This window comes from Lupinus angustifolius, chromosome LG07 (genome assembly GCF_001865875.1).
Source record: "Lupinus angustifolius cultivar Tanjil chromosome LG07, LupAngTanjil_v1.0, whole genome shotgun sequence".
In the NCBI taxonomy this organism is placed as follows: domain Eukaryota; kingdom Viridiplantae; phylum Streptophyta; class Magnoliopsida; order Fabales; family Fabaceae; genus Lupinus; species Lupinus angustifolius.
The window spans coordinates 18,885,466-18,910,867 of record NC_032015.1 but is presented as its reverse complement, the minus strand read 5'-3'; the positions used below and the strand labels follow the sequence as shown (position 1 = coordinate 18,910,867).

The 25,402-nt window shown below is 28.2% G+C and overlaps 1 protein-coding gene across 4 annotated transcripts; it reads right to left on the bottom strand.

The window, feature by feature from the left end:
- LOC109352632 (auxin transporter-like protein 4) lies at positions 1,387-5,758 on the bottom strand. 4 transcript variants are annotated; one of them, XM_019594764.1, is made up of 8 exons: positions 5,513-5,758; positions 5,091-5,302; positions 4,467-4,652; positions 4,219-4,331; positions 3,939-4,122; positions 3,515-3,612; positions 2,608-2,815; positions 1,387-1,671 (listed from the first exon to the last, which is right to left on the bottom strand). In XM_019594764.1, exons 2-8 carry the CDS (start codon positions 5,277-5,279, stop codon positions 1,402-1,404), a joined length of 1,248 nt encoding a protein of 415 aa, XP_019450309.1. In that variant the 5' UTR covers positions 5,280-5,302; positions 5,513-5,758; the 3' UTR covers positions 1,387-1,401. The 4 variants fall into 4 exon arrangements, with proteins under 4 accessions (XP_019450309.1, XP_019450310.1, XP_019450308.1 ...); XM_019594765.1 differs by having other exon boundaries at positions 5,091-5,305; positions 5,519-5,758; XM_019594763.1 differs by having other exon boundaries at positions 5,091-5,296; positions 5,519-5,757.

The following is a 25,402-nucleotide window of genomic DNA, read 5'->3' as shown; positions in this document are numbered from 1 at the left end:
TTTCTTAGGGCCGGATGCTTAGTTTCCTTCTAACTTAGTACTGATCTTTATTGTCCGATTTCCTTTCTTAGTGCTGACACCCTCGTATGCCGATCTTACAATGAAGCGTCAGAAGAACCTATTTTTTGACAGTCAGATCTCAGGAACTTCAGAAAAAGACTGGAAAGTAAGGAACGAAGTGCTCGACCGGATTCGGAAGGGAGAGGTTGGGAGCTTACTTAGTGCTTGTGCTAAGGAGGATTTCGTACTTTTCTAGTCTCTGACCGAACTCCCTACTCTCTTAGGTTGGATCTTGGAAGCGTCGATGTTAATGATCTCTTCTCTTGTGGCTTGACTGCTATCCTTTCACCAAAGAAAATCGTACTTCCACGGGGAAAGGCTATAAGGGAAGTTCCCCTAACAAAGCTTGCTTGGATTTAGTCTTTACATTGTGGACCTATACCATCTTTCAGTCATATTCCCGCTCCATCGTTTATAACAGATGGCAAACACACACATATATATATATATATATATATATATATGAGGGATTCGTTTACACTCAAGTTAAGTTACACTTAATCTCGGTCATTTATTTTCTAAAATCTAACGGACCAAATTGGTAAATGCAATAAATGATGAGAGAGAAAATAAATGATTGAGATTAAATATAATTAGTATAAACGAAACTTAGGTGTAAACAAATCTCTCCTCTATATATATATATATATATATGTTTTTGTACCTAACTTTTACTGTTTTGCTAATTTAAATTATTGGTGAAAGATATGAGCCAGCTTCACAAGTTCTACAAAGGCATAGTACAATACAATTGTTGGAAATAACTATAAGAAAATGACCTTTCACCACCCTCAACTCATCAAATAATGTTTCCAAATTCAAGCCTTAAATGCTCTTGTACATTTGTGGGAGAAAAATGTATACACTGATAGTGTATGCATAAGTTCCATTCATATTTAATCATTATCGACTATTCAAAAATAGTAATACAAATGAATGACGGATGATGTACTGAGTGTATATGAATCTTCGCACTGACAATGTATAGATATTACACTCCTCTATCTATCTGATTTCTCTCGTATGAAAACAATTAAGCTTGAACAAGGATTACTATCTCGCACCAATGAAAATATATCATATTATCATTGATATGAAACCAGATTTGGGACATAATTTCCTTGTTCCTTCAACTTATTTTTTTTAATTCATTGACCATTACTTTATATAGTAACATGCATAATTAAAGATACTTAATTCCATATAAAGTTTACCTTAAACTTTGCAAAACTATGTCAACTTATAATCACTACATGCAACATCTAATTCAAAGCTAAAAACTACAAACATTTTGTAACATGAACTAACCCTTAACAAGGACAAATTGAAAGACATTGAACTCTAAAATAGTACCTGTCTTGAAGAAGCTTTTCTATAAGTAAGCATGTGTGCTAAAGAAGGTATGATATATACAGTGAAGCTAACAAGTAAAGCACCAACAGCAGAGTTAATTGGTCCAAAAAATGGAAAGATTATTGCTAAGAACCATATTGGTATCACCACTGGTAACCTTGCTAGTGCCCTTACACAAATGCTTCTTGTGTTATGCATTCCAATCACTTTCTCCCATACAAAATATAATGGAGTACATGCAAATCCAAATGTGATAAACTGCAACAATTTATCAAGTGTCAGAATATTATATTGCCCTAAAGTATACATTGTTTAACTATTTCAAGACCCATTATTATAAATACTAGTGTGTCGACTTTTCGTAGGTATTTCGTGTTTGCCGACATGCATTCTTATTTTATGGTATTAAATATTTTTATTAGATACTCAATTTTTATATTTCATTTTAGACAAGTAGAATGTTTTTTGTATTAGGTTTACTTTATGTTATAATTTTTTGTATTTATTATAATGTCTAATTTAAGCGAGATAAATGGTTATTGTATTAAGGGTTTTTTTTGTTTGTAGAAACTAAAAAATGTTAAGGCCAAAATGGAAATAAAAAATTAGTCTATGATGATAGTTACACAATGTTTTGTCTTTATATACGATATAGATATAGAAGTATACATTAAATAAATGGCATAACATTTGAAGGAAGTGATTTTAAATGTAATGTACATTTAACACCACCATCAACAGATTTTCTTCCATTATAAGAAATCAAAACACATCAAAATGAAAGGTTCATGTACAAAATTTATTAAAGAAAAACTATACATTTTTATTAAATCAGCATGAGTAAAAGTTAAGGAATTTTGTCATTTCATTCAAAAATTTATTAACTGACTTTGTTTTCTGACATGTTTGCATAAAATAAATAAACTTTATCCTAAGTTAAAGCAACATTTATTGCAATCGGTGTTTATAAGACAACTTATACATAAATATCTATATTATGATCCAAATAAAATATTGGGTAATGTATACGTTAACTATTTCAACATGCATTAAATATTAAAACCAAAGTTTGACTTAAACTAGTGTAATATATATTATTCTTAGTCTAAATACGAATGATGGTTATTACAATAACAGTATATCAGACTCATACATTAGCGGTGCATACATTTTTTCCCGAGTTTAATTGGTTACCTGATGAATAAGCATGAGTATTACAGCAGCATCACGAAAACCATTCTTTGGAAGAAGAGAGAAAGCATTGGAATGGTTAAGTAATTCATCACCAAAAGCCCAATAAACAGCAGCAGAAGAAGGAAGTGTTAATGTAAAAACATATAATGTTGCCATCAAATATATATATTTGAATTTCTGTGGCTTCCACATAGCATGCATAATTTCTCTGCATCAAAAAATAATGTTCACTTTTTATACTTAGATATTCATGAATAATAATCATAATAATGTGTACATTGGAATTTCTAATAATATGCAAAGATTTAGAAAGTGGGTTATCTTTGATTCTTGGTTTTATTGCTAGATTTTTTTACTAGACTATAGAAAAAAGTGATTAGTAAAATGGGTATAAAGTGTAATTCTTTTTTTTTGTTAAAAAATGTAACTTTTTACTTAACCAAAGTTCATTGTTTAATAGTTAAAACAAAATATGACACTGTTTTTAATTAACCATTAACTAATAGTGCAAATAAATGTTATGATGGCACATGCAGGTAGATATAACATGACATAAAAAACTATATAATAAAAAAATTATGTATTAGTGTAAAGTTCTGCATGTTCATAGAGAGAAGATATATCTAATGGGGCCAAAACAAATAAAATTTAATTTCATGATTTTGTCCTAAGGTAACAAGCAAAAGCGGCAAAGAATGATAGATTAGAGAGAGAAAGATGTATGCACTAATAGTGTAAGAGCTTTTTATACTGTTATTATATTATTCACTATTCATTTTTAATCATCATTGACTTTTCAAAAAATATCAAAATAAAAAGTAAATAATATACTAAATGTATATAAATCTTTATATTGTCGATATGTAATGTTGTTGAGAGAAATTATTTGGAAGAAGAAGGTACTTACACAGTTACTGCATGTCCACCAAAAGTGTATAGTATATTGGTGGCTCCTGTGAAGTACAACACTAATTTCTTTGGACCACTGTGTGACACATTTTCTACCTGCACCATTCATATATTCAAATATACAATTATATCGAACAATAAAATGTTGGTTTAGTAATATAAAATCATGTTTGATCCCCAAATGATCAAAAGGGAGAGACAATCACGTATTTAAAATGAATCAATTTTTTATCCATAGAATAATAAAATAATATCATTGGTATTACAAAAATCTAAGATACTGAACAATTTTTTCTCATAAGACTTTGTACCAAATTGGGTACCCAAAATATGCAATGATTGAGGACCTTATACATAAGTTAATTTGATATGATATAATATTAACATATAGTTTTAAATGATTAGAAAAAATGTTACTTTACCTGTCCATGAATAAGAGCTGCTATAGCCATATACCAAGCAGTATAAGTAGTCATTCCAAGTCCCAAAAATGACCAAATTCGGTAATTATGAAATGAAGGAATGAACACTGTTGTAGCACAACATGCTCCAAATATATAAGTCCAAGTTCTTTTGTCCAATTTATCATTGATATAGTAGATATTACTGTTATGCCATTAGGAACAAAAACAAAAAAAAAACATTAAAAATGGTGTAATAAAATTATCCAAAGTTTCTAGCAGAATTGAAATATTATCATACCTTGCACATGCTATAAGCTGTATCACAGATCCAAAGAGAAGAAAAGTGCAGTTAAAGGCAAGTCCTATTGCTTTCCAATATGAACCTAATAACCCATCAAGCACTTCAAACCACTGAAATAAAATATATAAAATGTTTAAATTAGTCGATAGTGTATGAGTTTTATATATTGTTATTGTATTATTTGTTATTTATGTTTTATCGGCGTTGACTTTTGATGATGTATTGACTGTGTATAAATCTTTTACCTGAATGACATGGTTCTTGAAGCTTGCATTTTCCTTTTCTTTTCTAGTCCTATACTCAACATAGAGAACACTGATTAAATAAGCTGTCCAACTTCCTAATAGTCCATAGAATATCTGAAGCAAGATTCCTGATAGCATGCCAAGTTGAGAGAAAGAATATGGTAGTGTCAAAAGCACTTGAGCCACCTAAGAGAAAAACACATGAATTTGGATGGTTAATTATGTACTAAAATGGATTTAATAGACGAACAATACATTGGTCTAATAGTGCAAGACCCTGCTAGATTCTCAGGATGATAAAAAAGTTAAGGGTTCAATTTCAGGGAGGGGGCAGTCACGTATCCCGAAAGAGATTAGTTTATGAGGAGATATTCTTGCTAGTACAAAAAAATTTGGATTTTTTTTGTTTTCTACAGATATCTTCGCACTGGAGGCAATCTTGTCCGAGCAGAGAACATCCTAGGGCTAACTCTCCTAGCGGGTATTTTTTCCATCCACAAGACTCGAACCCGAAACTTTGCTTAAGGAGAATCAAACATGTACCACTTAAACCAATAAACCAATAACCGTTGGTAAAAAAATGGATTTAGTTGGGAAAAAAGTGATTTTTTTAGTAAATTTTACTTGATTTGAAGCACAGCTGAACCATGCATCCCATACAGAACCACCATGCCATAGGAAGCTTTTGACATCGAACATGGATTGGTCTTGTTCCTTCTCTACTTCCATTGCTCCATTAACACTTCCTTCATTCTCTGTCTCACTCAAGTTAGTGCTCACAATTGCTTCCTCTGAATGCTTGTTACCCAACATTTTCTTCACTTATGGATCTGAAACAACATAGAAAAAAACACCTTAATCAAATCAAACACAACCTTAGAAAATGAAAGCAAAGAAGAGAAAAAACACCACTATACAGATCCAGATAACTTCACAAGAAAAGGAGAAAAGATGGAAGAAAAAAAGTGGGTTCAGGGTATTTACATGTTTCAAACACACTAAGGTGAAGAAAAATCCAAAATCCAAATAAAAATCACTTTTTTTTTACATACCTTGGTGTTATATAGTGATGTCTTTTTCTTGAAAAGGTGCAGAGAATGAAGCTATCTTTCTTCTAAAAAACAGAATAATTTATCTTTGTGAAGTGTCTTTTAATGAAAGCTTAGTATGGCTAATAAGAATAAGAATCATTGGTATATATGAACCTTGCTTTAAATAAATGGTATTGGATTTTTAGAATGAGAAGGTGCAGAAGTTGTTGTTTATGAAGGTTGAAAAGCCACCACTTTAGTGAGATATAGATATATATATATATAAAGATATATATATATATATATATATAGATATATATATATATATATAGATATATAGATATATATATATATATATATAGATATATAGATATATAAATGAGAACAGAGGTTGAAAGACAGATAGAAGCCGCAAAAGCAGGAGTGGAAACACAGAAAGTGATTAAAAAAAAACTATGAGCTCTTCAAAGTTGTGTTCTTTTTCACACTTCAGGGGACTAGTGTATATATATATATATATATATATAAAATGTATGGATTAACAATATGTTTTAAATATCATCTTGTATTGTCTATAATTTTTGTTTAATTGTTATTTACTATATTTAAAAAAAATAATGTAAATAAATGATAAATAATATATTGAGTCTATAAATTTTTACGCTAAACTATGAAAGAGTTTTTATAATAATAAAATAAGTGAAAAAATGAATATATTTTAGAGTTTTATACATTATCAATCTATCATTTACCATCCATTTTTATTCATCAACTCTTCAACAAAATATTTATGGATAATATAATGATTGTATATATATTATAGTATGAAAAAGAGAGTAAAGAGAGTAAGCTAAAAGCGTCTTCAACATTAAATAAAATCTTCATTTTTATTTGGGTTTCACATATTGTTTTATAATTTATTACAACTTTCCATGAAATAAGAATAAGATACGTTTTCTCCCTAATGATAGACACCATTTTTATGCTTATTTGGGTCTTACCATATTTAACTTTTATCCGCAACATCTATCGCTCTATTCACTTTTCTGTAACCATATCAATAAAAAGTTATTCTTATTTAAGAACAAAAATAAAAATGACACAACAAAGTAAGAATATTCTTATTTTATTTAGAGAAAATTGGTGTAAGTAGGGAGGGATATTGAGATTATTGAGTGAGAGTGATGAAATTCCAATTCTAATTATATTGATGGGTTTGTATATATGTATTCTGAAATTCCAATTTTGGATAAGTAAATGAAAGGCAAAGTTTTAGATTATTAGATTTGTTGATTGAATAATGAAATAGTCGAAATTAGCCAACTTTTGTTTTACTTTGTATTTATTAAATTATTTAAACTATTTTTATCTAAATTAAAATATTCTATATTTTCCTTTTTTGGTTTTTAAGTTAATTTATCATTCTTAATTTTATTCTTGAGTTACTCAATACATTAACAATCTTAAAGAATAATTCAACTAAAATTTAAAGAAATTGAAATTGCAAATATGGGATAACTTAATCTTATATACATATTGTGAAAACAACATTTAAAATAAACTAAAGAAATAAACTTCGATTTTCAAAATCTAATTAATTAAAAAATTATTCAGATACTTATAATATTATCTAAATTTAAAAACACCCATGCATTGCATGAGATTTTTTTTTTTTTTGCAATTTTTTTAAAACCAGATTGGAATGGTCTATTTTTTGTTTTGGTCAAATCATATAACAGTTTACTCTTTTAGACTTCGTTGGATTTATAAAAAAAAACTCCTTCAACATATTAAAATCGAATTTGATCACGATTTGACCGATTTTACTTTAAAAATACCCTTGTTCCAAAATTAAAAAAAAATGATGAGAATCAAACTATAGTTTTTGATTGTCCAAAAATGAACAAATATTATTTAAAAAAATGATGAAAAAACTGTATTTTAATTGTGATATCTTATTGTAGAGTAGATAGTTGGTTTTTGACTACGTATGTAATCTTGAAACTTAATTACTAGTGTGGTAATTTATGATTTATCATTTCGGGTTCGATTTGAAGGGGCAATCATGCATCACAAAAGAGATTAGTTTCATACTTATAGGATAAGAAAATATTCTTAGCAATACCAAAAAACAATCGATGGTATTTGTCTAATGTAAATGAATTATGATGTAACTTCATTGATTTAAGTATTATGATATCAATAACTCATTATATTAATTGGTCTAGGTTAAAACACTTTATCTTCTAAATTGTATTTTGCACCCTATGATTTCATGTAGCACATTAAAAAACACATTTATCATTTCATGTATTCTTTAAACTCAAAATATACTCTAACGACACTTAAATCAATATTCATGATGAAATAATCGGTTGATAATTGAGCAAGATGAAATACAAAAGATTAATGACTATAATTATTTATAAAAAAATAGTTTCTTTATTCTATCTAGACTCCTAAATCAAAGTGCATATTCTCGATCTGAGATCTAAATCTTAAAAATTTCCAGAATTTATAATCCCAATATTCTGTTTGGTTGACTAAAGATGTTTTTTATAAAAAGAAAAACATTTGTTTAGTATTCCATTAAATTATAGAGATCAGTGTTTTTTAATCCATTCAGAAGTACATTAGCTCAATGGTGTAAGACTCCAATAAATTCCCAAAAAGACTTAACGTTTAAAGTTTCGATTCCAGAGAGTGATACTTATTGGGAGAGACAATCACACATATTAAAAGGAATTAGTGCATTACCAATAAGATAAAAGATACGTTTGATAGTATAAAAAAACTCGATTCAAGGTTCCTCAAACTCTCATTCCATTGTCCCCTAATTCCATTATTATGATCATGTTAAATGGAAAAGTGTTGCACATAAGTTGAGGACTAAACTCCAAATTGTTCCATTCTAAATGGGATTTGCTTGCTTTGTGATGTTTCCAACACATGCTTCATCATTTTCTTTGTTTGGTCATTGTTACTTTTTGGTTTATGCTCTTTTAAATAGTATATTTTTGTTTAACTTTTAACAAAATTTGACTTAATATGATTTTAAAAAAAATATGATTTTAGTTTTTAGCTTTAAGTATGTTTTTTTAGCCTTGATCTTATGGGTTAGAAAGATTCAAGGGTAAAGAGTTAAAAGAAAATGTGTATAAAAATTAATTTCACTACTTATTGATATATAAAATTAGTTATTCAATATAAAGCTATTTATTTTCAACATTTTATCCTTAGTTTTATTGAGGTTAATATATAAAAACTTCAAATTTTTGTAGTATAAATATCACTACCCCTTAACGTTTAATAATTAATATATACTTGATCTAGGTTCAAATTTCACTAAGAGAAAGAGGGGTGGTTTTGTCCAATGAGAATTTTCTTCTAGAGATTTGGTCAAACCTAAAAAAATTTCTACATTTTTTCACTAATATGCTTTTTTAAGCTTTGGAGCTTAGAGGGGAGAATCAATCATTAGAGAAAGGATTTTAAAGGCACTAAAGTCCTTTAGCATGAGGATCAATACTTTGAGTATGTTCCATTTGTGACCTTCAAATGGGTCCCATTTAACTTCATTTTCATCACATATTTTAAATCCCATTCCAAACAAGATGATGAAGAAAATCAAAAGAACTATCTCTTGCTTTTGATGTTTCATTTTCTAATTGGTTAATGAAGTGAGCATGTTAGTTTGAAAAGAAAGAACTTGGTGATAGGAAATAAATCATTAATTAATTGTTTAATACTTTCTTGTGTAAAATCTTCCTAATATTACTATACTAATTTTGATAACCAAATATGCCAAATATTTTGAAATACAGAATATTCTTGTTACTCTCACCAACTATTGATATCATGTTAATGTATCCCATGTGATTTTTGTCACAAATAATCTATCTACTTTAAATTGTAACAAAGATCGATTTCTAATATTTTTTTGGTACTATCAAATATCTTATCATCTTTTGGTAAAGAACTAATTTTTTACAGTGTACGATTATCTCTTTCAATAAACGTCATTTATAGGAATCAAACTCTTGACTTTTTTGTCGTTGTGGGATCCAACGAAACATTATACTACTAGACAAATGCCGTGTTGAAAGACCGATTTCTAATATGAAATAATATTAAATTCTACATAAAAATACTATATGATATATTACAAATAAAGCATATTAGGGTTGGTGAGAGGGGGGGAATTAAAAATGTAATCATGAAAGAGGTAGTGGAGCATTTGCTAAGAAATTCGAATGACAAAAGTTTGTGGCTGAAAAGCATAAGATAACCACATTGGAATCTTTAACTAATAGAAAATAAAAAAAGCATTAAACAATAGTTAGGGCTATCTCAATCTAAAGACGGAAAATACCTTTTTATGAGTTCATAGGGTTGGTGAACTTATGGGAGCAATTTATATACATGATATAAGTCATATTTAATTATTTTCTATAAAAAAAGTAGTATAAAATGTTAATTACATTTACATGTTCAGAATAAAATATCAGCCGCTAAAATCATGATATGAGTCATATTTAATTATTTTTTATAAAAAATTATAAAAACTAAAAAAGTAGTACTTGATTTTATTGGCTGAGAGAGATAACATATCTCTTTGTATGATGATATATTTTATTATGATATTGTAATTGCAATTGCTTAGAAGATAAGACATCTATAATATATCTTATACACATAGTGTGGTGAGAATATTTGGAACTAAACCATTCAATGTACAATTATTTTGATTAGTGAGAACAATGAAGGAAAAAAATATTAATTGCACTCTTTATTAACTTTTAGAAGTTATTAACCAATCAGACATTATTAATAAGACATTGGTCATTAAATATGTCAGTGTATTGATATTGTGATACAATGATGTAGTCGACAATTTACTAAATAAATAGCATAGTAATGATTTATTAATATTAAAAGTTAATTATTTTTACTTTTTTAATTAAGAAATAGACTGATATAACTAGTTTTGATTGGTATGATTATATAATTGTAATACATATTTAATTTAGCTAACCTTTATGGCAATTGAAGTGACTGATATAATCTATATTGATAATAATATGAGCACTAAATACAAAAAAAAAATGGGACAAATGTTTTTCATCAATAAATAGAACATTGAAAACACAAAAGTAGGAACCTTTAGAAGAATATAAGAGCTGTATAACTGTATTGTTCATAGAAATCCTATTTACTGAAATTAATAGTTATTAAATTTAACAACCATTGAAGTAACAAGTACTCTTTATCAATTAATAAATTCAGCTTTCCTTTAAAAAATAGTTGTGTTGCTTATGATAGCTTTTGTACTTGAAAGAATATTTTTAATGATTAATTATTGAAATATCATAATATGTATATGAAAGACAATTTTTTTACCATCATCCAAGTTTGTTAAAATGAAATGTGATTGAAGTGTTTTCATGACCAAACCATTAGCTTAATTTTAATTTTTGAACATTGATCTATTTAGCAAGTTTTATGTTATTAAAGTCATTAATATGATGATTATCTATGCTCCTCTAAATTTAATTTATCTCTTATATGAACAAGTTAAAGTATATGAATCCTAGATTGGTAAAAATATATAAAGAACAAGTATATGCATCCTTTCTCGTAATTCTCAAATATATCATAAATATTTAAAGAATAGATCTACATTTCCATATCTAATCTAGAGATAATTCACTTCAAGAGTTGTTTATAAATAATTTTTGTAGAGAAAGTGAAAAAAAAACCTCCTCACAATTGTATTTTGTAATTCTGTATAGTTTTTTATACTCATCTTAAAATCAACTCGTAACCTGAAAATATGTTCTTAGAAAATCAAAGGTTTAAATTATTTGCATAAGAAAAAAAAGTTATCCGACATTTAGTGCGTTAAAGTTTCATCTCAAAACCAATTGACAATGAGAAAAATAACCTAACATGTATCTAAGCCATTCCCAAGAAAATGAAGCAGGCGATGCGAAACTTACTTCCTAACATGTCTCATCCACATAAGGTTGTCGGACCAAGCGAAAGATTATTTTTGACCCATGACTAAAGGGTATATTCTTTTAGTTCATGCCAACTGGAGATGAGTTAAATTTTGACTCTAATACTATGTTAAAGTTTCATCTCATGAATGTTGAGCATTGAACATGTTTGACTGTAATACCATAGATTTAATAGTTTAAGGTTAGGGTTAAAATGTGCTCTCAAGTATGTCCACTTATGTGGTTCTTCACTAGCCTCTTTGTTGAAGATATGTATTTGTTAAGAGCTTTGCATGGCTAACAAGTAGTATTAGAGTCAAAGACTCAACTAAGACAAGTCCATTGTTAAAGATATCTCATTTCTTGAAGTATTTTAGGCGAAATTTGTTTGTACATTTATGTGCATGGATTCCTTTAAGTGTGTGTAAAAAGTATTCCTAACAATTTGGAGGCTAGGCAATATGTTCCATTTGTAGCGCTCACACATAAGGCCCGAATTCTAAAAGGTTGAGCTCTTGTTGGCACTATCATATTTTCGAAGATGTTTTAGCTCAGAGGGAGTAATTGTATGTTAAGGACTCATACTTAATGGGGTATAATTTTCAATATAGGAAATTTGTCGAAAAAAGAAGTCTCACATAAGAAAATAATGGACAAATTGAAATGCATGTATATGATCAGACTCGTAAACCTAATATCCTACGATTTTAGGTCAAAATATAGTGTCCAGTTGATTTATGTTATTCTTTACTTAGTTCATTAGTCGAAGATCTCTCGTTGCTTTTCTCCATTCAAACTAGATATATTTATTGATGAATGAACATATATGTTTTTTCTGAACAAGGATCCTCTCCATTAATTGAGAGACAAGTACATGTATTTTCCTTTGTTTTTAATGGTAATAATGTCATTTCATTATAATTAAAAGGGTAAATATGTCATAGAAGATTGTATTTTTCTTTGTTTTTTTATACAATTGTCTCTCTATTAATGGAGAGGATCCTAACTCGATTTTTCTTCAATGAATAGATACATTTCCTTCCTCATGAAGAGGCACACCTATTGATGAAATCTATAGTAAAATAGTATTCTTAATTTTCTCCTTTCTTCTTGAAGGATAACCTTTCCTAAATCCTCTTGATTCTTTTTGAAGGTGATATTCTCAAAATAATTACTCAAGAACAATCTATATGCAATTTGTGATAACCTTTCGGCAATTGATGGGTCAAAAATGACTTATGGATAGTGATATATTCCAAATCATTTTCTTCCAACTCCCTTTTATAATAGTTTCTCATTCTAGCTTCTTTGTACTACTAATTAAACATAAATTTAGCTAGAATAATATTCCTTACCTGCTTTATGATTTTAGAAATAATCATGCAAAGGGATCATATCATCTTCACTATATATACTATTTACTATATGAGCACCTCATGTTTGTAAGAACCAAAAATAAATTTATACAAATAAAATTTGTGCATTATACTTAAATAATGGTAGCTAGACATATAAAAAAGAGAATCATTTAAGTCACTATTTCTATATATAAACTCTGCTTGAACTCTACTGGAAAGTCAGTACTAGAATATGAAGAGAAAGAGAATTGTTAAATTTTAGTTTTTTATTAAAAAATAACTTAAAATCATGATTGTGAAATATATTTTTTATCACATGCTATAATCCTCATCCAACTTCAGTACTGGAGATGAACCCCATCGGTAATATATACTTAAAATAATTAAAGAGACATCATCAAACTTGAATTAGGGACATGATATAAACATAGGTTTATACTTAAAGCTTAGCTATTTTTCACTCTACATTCAACATATACAACCTAAAAATTGTTTGCATATAATGTGAATTGAGGTAAGAGAGGAACCAACTAGTTGATACATACAGATGAGATAAAGATTTATTGTCCTAAATAGTGTCCTCAATTATTTTCCGAACCAATAAAAATATGTCATCTTAATAAAAAAATAGATAGATATGGACCCCTCAATATGAAATACATGAAATACAGAAAAATGGCCTTTTCCATTTAGGGACCCAAATACATACCTAACTTATTTGTGATAGTTTAAGAATATTGGTCCCCTCAGACAAACATAAGAGTCATTTCTATCAAAGCTATAAATGGCTTTTCAACCAAAGATGCATGCAATAAATTTCATTATGAGATCAATTTTCTTTCCTTTCTTACCCATGCTTGAAAGGTATGTGTGTTTTTGGACTTAAATCTTAGCTTAAACTAAAAATTTATTATGATTTGGACTTTGAATTTGGCATATGTTTGGATGCTAGGAAAAAGGCAGAAATTCCATGAGAAATTAAAGATATCTCAATTGAGTAATCTTATGTTTTTTTTTTGTACATCTAGATATTAATATGAAGTGGATTGGAAATAAATATTTATTAACATTTTCATAGTTTCAAGTATAACCTTAAAGATAAACATATTCATAGTTTTTATTAAGTGTTATTTTAGAGAAATCTTGGAATTTTAATTAGTAGTTCAGACAAATTCATAGGTAAAAATGTTATATATGGAGGAAGATGATCGAGTCCATTCTAATACATAGCTTGAGGAGATAGAGAAAATATATATTATTTTAATCAATTAATGGAATATTCTAACAATGTCATGTAAAAATTAATATTAAGTCCAATGGTGCAAATAAAATTGAAGTTGAAGAATCAAAGTGAGACAAATAAGTTAAGAAACCAAAGTGTACAATCAATTAAATAAACTACCAAATTAAAATAGCAATTTTACCTTTAACGTATGGAGTAAGTTAGAGATTATATAAATATGTATAAATGGGTCTCAAATTATTGGTGAAGCACAATTGAGCTCTTCCACTCATTTAATCAAGACTTGAGTGGAACAAAGACCCATCAATGGTCAACAAAATAGCATAGTTATATGATATGTGATATTGATTTTAATTAGTTTACGATATTCGGTTTTATGTGATTCGTCAGTTTTTATATTAATTATAAGATTTCATTTATAACAAATTTGATAAATTGAATTCGATATATAATACATAAATGAATGAATCATCTAATTTCCCATATGAAGATGTTGGTTTAAGCTTGAGACCCTTGGTGAAGGAGATCTAAGGAGACAATTGCAACTTTTTATACCTCAAATAATATATTATTTTTACAAAATAGCACAATTATGAATGGAAAGTGAAATTAACTTCATTGAGAGTGAAAAAATTCAAACTCATTAGACCAAAGTTGCTCAAGGGCCATACCTCACTTTGAGAGTGAACTAGTGAAATGTGGTTAAGTATAGAGTTAATTTAATATCTAAATTAATATAAAAAATAAACATAATTACATAATAATGTGTACCAATTTTTCATGACAAAAACAATTAAATTGTTAGTTTATAATGTTAATATATAGTGAAAGGTGACTTCACCAGAATTTGGGTAGCAAAGATCGAGGATCAATGTTCCTTTTGAGTTCACTGAACTTGTTTATGGGAAACATGCACTAACGATGGAATATTACCAATTATAGTAAAATAATATCTTTCTAGTTTTTGACTATTCTTTTGTTTGAGGAGGTTTTTTTGTTTCCTACATGTATCATTATACCATAAGTAGTCTTGTCCGAGCCGGGAATATCTACATGTATGTGGGGCTAACTCTACAAATGGACATTTTTTTTATCCAAAAAGATTCGAACCCGAGATCTTGCTTAAGGGGAATCAAACACGTACCACTTGAATCACTGCCCGTTGGTTGTCCCTCGAGGTTTTGTTCATTGGTTATCATTTCTATTAATATATATGCAAATCTTATTTGGGATCCGAGAACGTCTTAACCCATATGTTGCAACAATTTCACACTCATACTCTCTCCATTTTTATTTATTTCTCTCATGAATTTTTAGTTCCTACTAGGTATTTATTTTGTCACGTTTAAACCATTAATTATTATTTTTATATTTATCCTTATTTAGTATTTTATTAATTCACATGTAGTGAAAAATATTAATGAAATCGGAAAGAGAAATGATATATTAAAAAATAAGCAATCAGTGCATATAAATTGATACAATTATCACATTTTAAAAATTATTTTATTAATCAGAAGGATATATATATAAGGGTTTTTAATAAGGTTAATAATACTGTATCTATTATTAAACTGGTCAATATACTTATATGATGTTGTTCAATAATTAAATCACATATTTGTGAGATTATATATATATATAAACATGAATACTAAAAAAAACTAATAAAAATTGTGATAAATACATATGTTTCAACCATTTGTTAAAATAAAACGTGTTACTTGATGATATGACATGTTTTATAAGGATAAACAAAGAAAATAATTGTGTGTTGATTCTCAAGAATAACATTTTGGTAAAACATTAAGTCAGTTTTATTAAAAATTTGTAATTTTAAATAAAAGTTGATAAGTATTGACCGATACTATTTAAATAAAAATCAACTGATATGACTCGTTTTGGCCGATTTTAAATGGTATAATTACATAATTGTTATAATATATCATCATGAAGACCGATTCATCAATTTTCCAATTAAATCGAAAGGTACAAAACAATTTTGATAATTATGCTTTGATCGGTGTGATATTTTTTATGAAGACAAAGAAAGTAAATTGACGTTATAAAATCAAGTTCACCATTTTCTTGATATGTGAAACAAAAAAAAATTATTTATTTTGTTTCCTTAAATAATGTTCTAATAGCATTTAACATTTCCATTTCTATACATGAAGGATGTACTTCAATTAGATAACATCTTTTATCTAAAGAAAATATTTAAACAATTGACCATTGAATAGTATCTAAAGAAAATATTGAAACATATGAAATCATCACAATCAGGGCTACATCACATGATGCATTTAATAATTTTGGTATTATCAGGTTATCTCATCATTTTTTTTTAATTTAGGTAAGAAACTAATTTCCTTTGGGTTTATGGGTATCCTATCGAATCTTTAACATTTTAGTCTTTCTGAAGATATATCGCAGTTTTACACCACTAGACCAATGCTTTATTGGTTAATGTATTTAATAGTGATCCCAATAAAAAATGAGTGAAATTTAAATTTTAATATTTATATATATCTCTTTACATGATCACATGAAAGAAGAATAATAATAATAAAAGAGGATCAAAATCCATATAGAAAATTTGTTAGAGACATGATATATGTTAAAAGGAAAAATTATATTCACTTCTGACTCTTCCAATTTGATTTAATTACAGTTAAAGATTTTTATCGTTTCAATAAAATTACCCAATTAAATAGGTAAAGTTGAGTTCACAAACTCACATTCGAGGTGTTGAAAAGTTGAAGTTATAATTAGATTTGTGTGAGAGTTAGTGAAATGTGAATGCAAGGAAACATTGGATCATAGCTTCGTGCACGCTGGAAAAGAATCTGCCACAAACTTCACCTATGCATTTCAAACTCCTCTCCATTATTAGATAGACCGGTTAGTGAAAAATACATGAAAAAATTAAAAGATAATGACATTTTTATCTTTTTACTTTATTGTTATTATATTTTTGTTCTTTAAAATACATTAAAAATCTAATTGTCCTCTCCAGTAATGGAGGAGTTTGACTTGCATTCCTTACAAGCATGTGGGACGGTATACATTTGTTGTTCGAGAAAGTGTATCACTTTATGTGTCATTTGCTTTGATTGGTTGAAAAATATATATTTAAGTTAAAAGTTAAATAATCATTTTTCTGAACAATTATAGCAAGTGACACACGATTTGTAGGATAGAAGATGTGCTACCCATGTGGGTCATCCTGTTGGGAGATCTGTGCTAAGTGAAAGAAGTGAGTTTGACACCATATCTTGATCCAAAACCTTAAGGCATTAGGTCTATGAGTTCATTCACATGTATATTCTTTAACTCACCCAATATGAGACTTCTTTATTTACACTTGGAATACCCAACACATCCTCTTCCACCTGCTTTTTCTGTTTATTTTTTTCCACCAACATGCAAAATAATATAATTAATGTGTGCATGCCCCTTAATTTGACCTCATTTCATAATGTTACATCAGTTTCTCATTTCACTTTGACCACATTCATTCAATAGATTCATGTTTATTTCCTTAAATATAAATGATGGAAATAACACAACAACAAAAATAAGTGGGAGGGGACAAGGGTTCTATTGAAACTAAGCACATTCTAACTGATCTGACCCTATAAATCACTTATTATGTCTTGCATGTTTGCCACCAGAAAATTGTTACAATGTGCACTAACAGCTAAGGATAGTGAAGAGGAATAATAGTTCCAATATATCTGCTCAAATAAGCATGCATGTATCAATAAGTCGTTGATCTAGTAGTATAAGGTTCCACTAAATCTTATGAAGCCCAAAAAATAAAAGATTCAATTCCTATGAACGACATTTGTTAAGAAAGACAGTCATACATCCCGAAAGAGATTAGTTTTTTAAGCTAGCAGCAGTGTACATCCAATTATAAGCTGATAAAAAATTGTGGCTAGTCATTTGTTTGTGGACAAAATTTAGAATTTGAAAATCATTACCTATAGAAATTACTTGAGATTTTGAATAATCATTATAATTTGTGATATTAAGATAAGAACAAAAGAATAAGGGGAATGTTATCAACTACCCTAAGGAGACAAAACTTAGAATAATTAAGCTAAACTCTACCCAACATAATAATAAAACTTTGATATTATATTAGAATGGTTCAACCTAAATTAATCCAAAAAAAATTAGTTTATAGATGGAGAGTTAATTTTTAAAGAAAAAAAATTATTTGATATAATAGATATTGACTAAGATGATCATCATAGTAGATATAGCACTACATCTGTTATAGCTCCTAATGAAGCTACTCAGCCAAAAGTGTTTGAATGATAAATGTATCTTGTACAAGTTATATTATATTTATGTGTTTGAATAATAATGATAGTATCTTCATATGACTATGGTCCATGGACCCCTTACAGTGGGTACTATATATATATATATATATATAATATAATATATATGTATAGGTAAAGGTAGCTTCTACCTCCAAAGTATCTTGCTTAGAATTAAAAAAAATTGTTGATTTTGAATTTCTTTTATATATATATATATATATATATTTATTTATTTATTTATTTATGTGCTTAATTTTTTTATCAATAAAGAGAAATTTTATTAATGTACCAAAGGTATTAAAAGGATACACATGAACAAAAGATAGAAAGAAAAGAAAAAAGAGGAAAATACATTACCATGAGACAAATATTAAGAGAGAAGTGAAAGACAATATAAGAGGTTTGTCAGCCATATTTAGCTTTTGCAATTTCGCGTTAATTCAGAATCGTGTCTTCACCTTTATAGACTCAACATTATCTTTGATAGAAATCTACTTAGAGTTGAAGATGATATTATTTATAGCTATCCAAATGAACCAAATGATAGTCAGCCAAATAATGCTCTAGTATTTCTAGCATTTTGGGTTGATTGGTAAGCCCATATTAATAAAAACATGATAGGTCAAATTCTGAGAAAGAATAATGATAAACCCGAGATAATTGTAAATCGAGCTAATTTTGAGTTGCAACACCAAATAAGTAAAATAGGAAGAAAAAATGTTACAAAAAAAAGTAAAACAATATTGGAGGACACTTATATAAAGAAAATAGAGAGTAAATCTCATAATGGATCTCATCAAATTATAAAATGCCATAGTTTTATCTCTATAATGGTTAATGACATAATGCTGTCATAAGTCTTACACAAGCACCTTAGAAGGGTCCCTCAAAAAAGTTTGAATTTAATTAAAGCACCTTTCAAAATAGTGACACTCATCCTTATCCTACCTTTTATTTTCCTTGCAAATTGCCATAAGCGTATCCCTTCAACTTTCCCTTCCAAACACTATACCAAACAATATTTTCAGTATTATAATTTATTACATCTTCCTATAAAATAAGAATAAGATATACTTTTTTCTCACAATGACAAACATTATTATTATTCTTATTTGGGTTTCACAATATCTATTTTTTCTCCACAACATCTATCTGTCTAATGATTTTCCCTTGACTAAGAACAACAAAAAATTATTCTTATTTAATAACAAAAATCAAAAAATAAGAATAACATAGTAGAGAACAGAATAAGAATATTTTTATTCACTCTTTATCGAACATGAGTATAATTATTTTAGAGAGAGGAAGCCCAATCAATATATTCCTAGCTATGGTCAAAGGAAAGAGGACATTGTCATCAACATTTGGCCTTTGAGGCATGATAGTGAAGATTAATTATAGTGACCCATTCACTTGAGAAGCATAATATATACAAGGTGGGTGCCACTTAGATATGAATGATAAGAATGATTTTGAAGTTAATGCCTCTCCTCAACACCTAACAACTTTACATACCTTAAGTTGTGTCCTCTCAACTTTGTTGTGTTAGGTATCCCTACATCCCCAACCCTCGTACATGATGTAACACCCCAGCCTTAACATGCGACTCTAAGGTCTATGAATTTACCGAGCGTGTCACCTATTAAGCTTAAATACCTCTGCAATATTTTATTCCCCATAAAGGGAGTCTTCGCGACTCGAACTCAGGACCTTAGGGACTTATAGTCATTGATTCGATTGATTCCATTGATTACTATTTTGCATAATTCTAAGTAATTACTAGCATTGATTAAGGGCTTTAAATAATTTATCATGCTGAAACCTTCAAGCCTTATATATAAGTCATGTTATTTTAATATAGACTCAGGTTTATCCTGAATAATCCTATACTTTATAGTATATCTATTATAGAAATATAATATATATATTTTGAATCATGGAGGATACAATTAAATGGGGGATACATTAGTATTTTAGATTGTACGTGATTCACAACTATGAATTCTATAATTGAGATTGCAAATGGTATTGTTTCCCCTCTACAAGTGCAATTATCACTACATCAATGACATTTCATTATATTAAATATTTACAATTATGATAAATACAATATAACAATACTTTAAATATTACTATATCCTAAGATTTCTCTAGTTAAATACTTCAAAAATTCAATTTTGTTGTTTTCTATTTGAGAAACTAACTTTGTCAAACATCAATAAAACTTGAGTTACAAATTAACTTACACTAAGTATGTTAAGATACTTCATTATTATTTAGATGAATCGAATACAAACATTCTAGAGGGTCCCTATGTATGTACTCATCTAGTGTCCCTATCCCTAAAACAAAGGACATGTGCCCCACAAAAACACACTACCCTCATCTCCATGGCTCCACACTCATCTCAATGTTCTTGATCATTCCTTTTCTCTTGAATTTTCATGCCATGTCTCATGCTAATTCACCCTCCCATGTGACCTTGTACTTACTTTGAGAGGTTATTTCAAAGAATTGGTTATCTTGGTAGGGACTTAACACACTTATGAAGAGAGGAATGAGGTGATCATTTGATACAACGGAAATGATCGTTGTACGGTGTTGACTATAAACAATGAAATAAAGTGCAAGAGATAAATAAAAAAGAAGAATGTAATAGAATTTGTTAACTAGGTTCGATCACTTGTACAACATTTATGAGAGCATTGAACGACTATTAAAATATTATTAGAAAACAAAGATTACAAGTTTTATCACACTCATGAGTCCAAGACCCATGGAGTATCTCTAATTAATGCTTGTAATTGATACATACGAGACTTTAGTCCAATATATAACATTAATTTCTCTCATTCATTGCAATTGTAGACAATATACGATTTCATACAATAACATATTTCAAGTATCACAACGTTGTAAAACTTTCAAGTCCTTTTTGTATACTATATACTATTAGTCTACAGTTAAAAGTAATAATTCAATTTAAACATATGGAAGCCACTTTTCAATTCTTCTTCCAACACATGAATCTTGGCTATGATTTCATGTTCTTTTATTTTGTTGCTTTATACACAATCTGATTATGCTATGTCCAATGTTGTTCCCAAACTTGGTAGCAATAGAAATTAACACATTACACAAATGTCTATTTCCAATTTCATGCCTACAATCAAAACATTCAAGGACAAAACATTCTTCTAATGGAGGGTTGACTAAATTTTTTTCCCACATGCATTCAACTTTTTTGTTCCTCTTGTCCCAAACACAAACCTTGCCTAGGAACAAGATAAAAGAAAAAAGGGAAATAATGAAATTAGTGACAAAGCTACCTTCATATATTTTCTAAGATATTATTTTATAGGTAATGCTCTTCCAACTTGACAACAAAGCATAGCATAGATCATGAGTTGAAAACATTAACTAGGAGAAAAGAAAAAAAGGTGCAAAACTTGGTTACTCATTTTAGTCTTCCATGTATTTCAACTTTACCAATTTGGTTCCTCAAAATTTGACAAATCCAAAATGATGTCCAAAATTTTTAAATGGTTGTCAAATTAGTCTTTTTTAGTATGCTTTATAGAAACTAATTTGACCCACATTTGAAAATTTTGGTACTATTTTGGATTTTTTAATTTTTGAGGAACCAAAATAATAAAGTCGAAAAACATGTGGGACGACTGAAATGAATATTTACTCATATATTCATATGAGTGTTTTAAATTACACTTCACAGTCAAAATATTGTGATTTTTGGAATCTCAATAAGTACATCACAAACACAATTGTAATGATATTTTCTTACAACATAACATAGCCATAAATGCAAGTTAAAACATTGGTTTATACCTCAAAACTTTGGTATTTTTAAAAAGATTAATAAAATCTCTCTCTCAATGCAAAAGTGAGATTGTTCTTTCTTCCACCCAATTTTGCTCTCATTGTCTTTCCACTATTCTTTGCCTCCTCTCTCTTTTCATTGCACGAGTGGATTGTACATGTTGTGGCAGACATAAACTAACCATAACAAGTAGCATAGCATCAAATTAAAATTTGCTTATAATATCAAAGATATGTGAATATAAGTCAACACAAATTCACTTTATTGGATTCCAAGGATTTGCATTTTCTATAAGCTTTCACCTTCCCTTGCATTCTCTCATGAAATTTTGCATAATTAACAAATTTAAGTAGAAAAAAATATAAATGTGTTAATGAAAAAATCATTTTTGTATCTATATTTTCCTTTTACGTCACCATGCCACGCACGTAATGAAAAAACATGTGAAAGAATATATTTTGTATAGGTCATATGAGAAAACGGGATAAGAAATTAGGAAGAAGTTAACAAAAATTGGGAATTGAAGTGTTAAGGTTCCATCTCAAAACCAATTGGCACTGAGAGAAGTAGCTCAACAGGTATTTAAATCATTCCCGAGATAATGAGGTAGGCGATGTGGGACTTACTTTCCAACATGCCCCTCCACATAAGTTTGTCGGACCAGGCGAAGGGTTACCTTTGACCCATAACTAAAGGGTATCTTTTGACCCATAACAACCAGAAAGAAGTTGGGCTCTGACTCTGATACCATGTTAACATAAAGCTGTATACATATAAACATGTCATTGTCATTGTTAATTTTACAACCTTTTTTATGCATGCAAAACAATGCAAGTATGAAGTTATAGTAAAAAAAACAGAATAAAAACAAAGAAGCAAAATCTAAGAGTGTAATATCTATATATCATAAAGTTTTATGTAGTCATTATATTATTTATTACTTATATTTAAAAGTCAATAACGATTAAATATAAAAGATAAATTTTATATTGTCAATGCGTACATTTTTTTCTCTCAAGTTTTAAGCCTAAAAATGACATTAAAATGGAAGTCTATGATCTAATATTTTGGGGCAGAATGTTTGGGCTTACATATTGAAGCATGGTTATGTTATTTTTTCAGTATCATAATTGGGCTGTTTAAAGAAAAACACATATGGGTCAAGCCCGTTTTTAATTTTCAATGGCAACAATATGCGGAGATAGTTTATTTTTTGAACCCAATTTTTTAAAATTGGACCCATTAATTTAAAAATCGAGTGAATTACACTAACATTCATGAATTTTAGTGAAATTACACAAGTCACTCATACATTTTTATAACCTACACAAACCACCCCTAATTATACATATACACTACACTGACCACCACTGTAAGAGATATAAGTATAATTTCTTAAACAAAAATAGTGACAATTGTAATTAATTCAAACAAAATATGGTATATTATGGAGAAAAGTCCAAATAGTATAAACTTGATATATATTCATTACTTTTTTGTTCGTTACAAACTGCATCAATAAGTCTAAGAAAGTGTTTAAAATACTTCGTATTATATTGTAACTAAGCAAAATAAAGAATAAACATCGACTCTTATACTATTTGGATCTGTCTTCACAATATACCGTATTTTGTTTGACTTAATTACACTGTCACCATTTTTTATTTAAGAAATTACACATATCTATCTTATAGGGGTAGTTAATGTAATTTATGTATATAATTATGGGTGGTTTATGTAGGTTTTAAAAAAGTCTCAATGATTTATATAATTTTACAAAAACTCAGATATCTCAGTGTAATTTACTATTTAAAAATCTCATAATATATGTCTAAAGTTTTGTGAGGGGAACAAAAGGTGAGGGTGGCTAGAGTGATCATTGGTTTGGGCTTCAAATGGATCAATCATAGCTACTTCATAATAATATCACTATGCTTGAACTTGAGGTTATTAATACTAAAGTTTCTTACTCCAAAACTTTTATGTACCACTATATATACCACTATATATATCATTATTTTTGATTGGTTGAAAAAAAGTTATTTAAGTTAAAATTGCAATTATTAAATGTTTTTTGACCAATCATATCACCTGATACATTGAGTGACACAATAGAATGAGACAACAGATATGGATCCATCATTCTTCTACAACATTTTTCAATATTTTCCAATCATTTCTTCTTCCTCACCCTTTCCACACCATTGTCTATCTTTTTCCACAAGAAAGAATTCATCAAGCTACTGAATTTGTGTACTCCATTGATTGAAAAAATAACTATAAATAAAGTTGAAAACATTGGAGTAAAACCACTTCTAAGCTATGCATGAATGCTACAACTTATAGGGTACACATGTGATGCCCTACAGTTTGTGTCATTCTATGTCTCATGAATTTGTGATTGGTCCGAAAAAATATACGTAAGTTAAAATTTGATTATTAAGTATTTTTTTGATTAATAACAAGCTCATGACACATAGAGTGACACAAATTGTATGATAATAAATGTGCTCAAAGAGAAACATATGAAAGCAAATGTGATAGGAGACCATAAATGTAAATTATAGTATTGTAACAAACTCTGCTCTAATTAATGTGTTAGGATATATTTTTTAGCCGTTTGGTGTAATATCCTTGGATTTCTTGATTGGTGTGTGATTACTTCTTTTGATAATAGAATTTTTCTTACTCCAAAAAAATGTACTACTATTTATTTCTAGGAAAATAAATTCAAAATGAAAAAGGAAACTGAACTAAAGATGATTCGAAGTCTCGAATCTCTATCTTTATAATCTTAAATTGAAATGGTGAAGAATAATAATATTTTATTAGTAATAATAGTAAACAAGATAGTAAAATGTAGTTGATAGTTTTTTAGAATATTATATTAATAGTAAATTTTCAAAATTGAAATAAGATTTGTTAAATATAAAAATACAAATTTTGAAAATGTCAAACATGTTAAATAAATATAAAAAATTTTATTTTGGATCTCAAAATATAGTTTTGACACTTCCTAAGTATAATATCATTTCCAATGAAGAAAATTGATACCAAATTTTTTATTGTATATTATCATTGGTTTGATTCAACAAAAAAAATCAAAAATTAGAAATAAAAATAAAGCAAA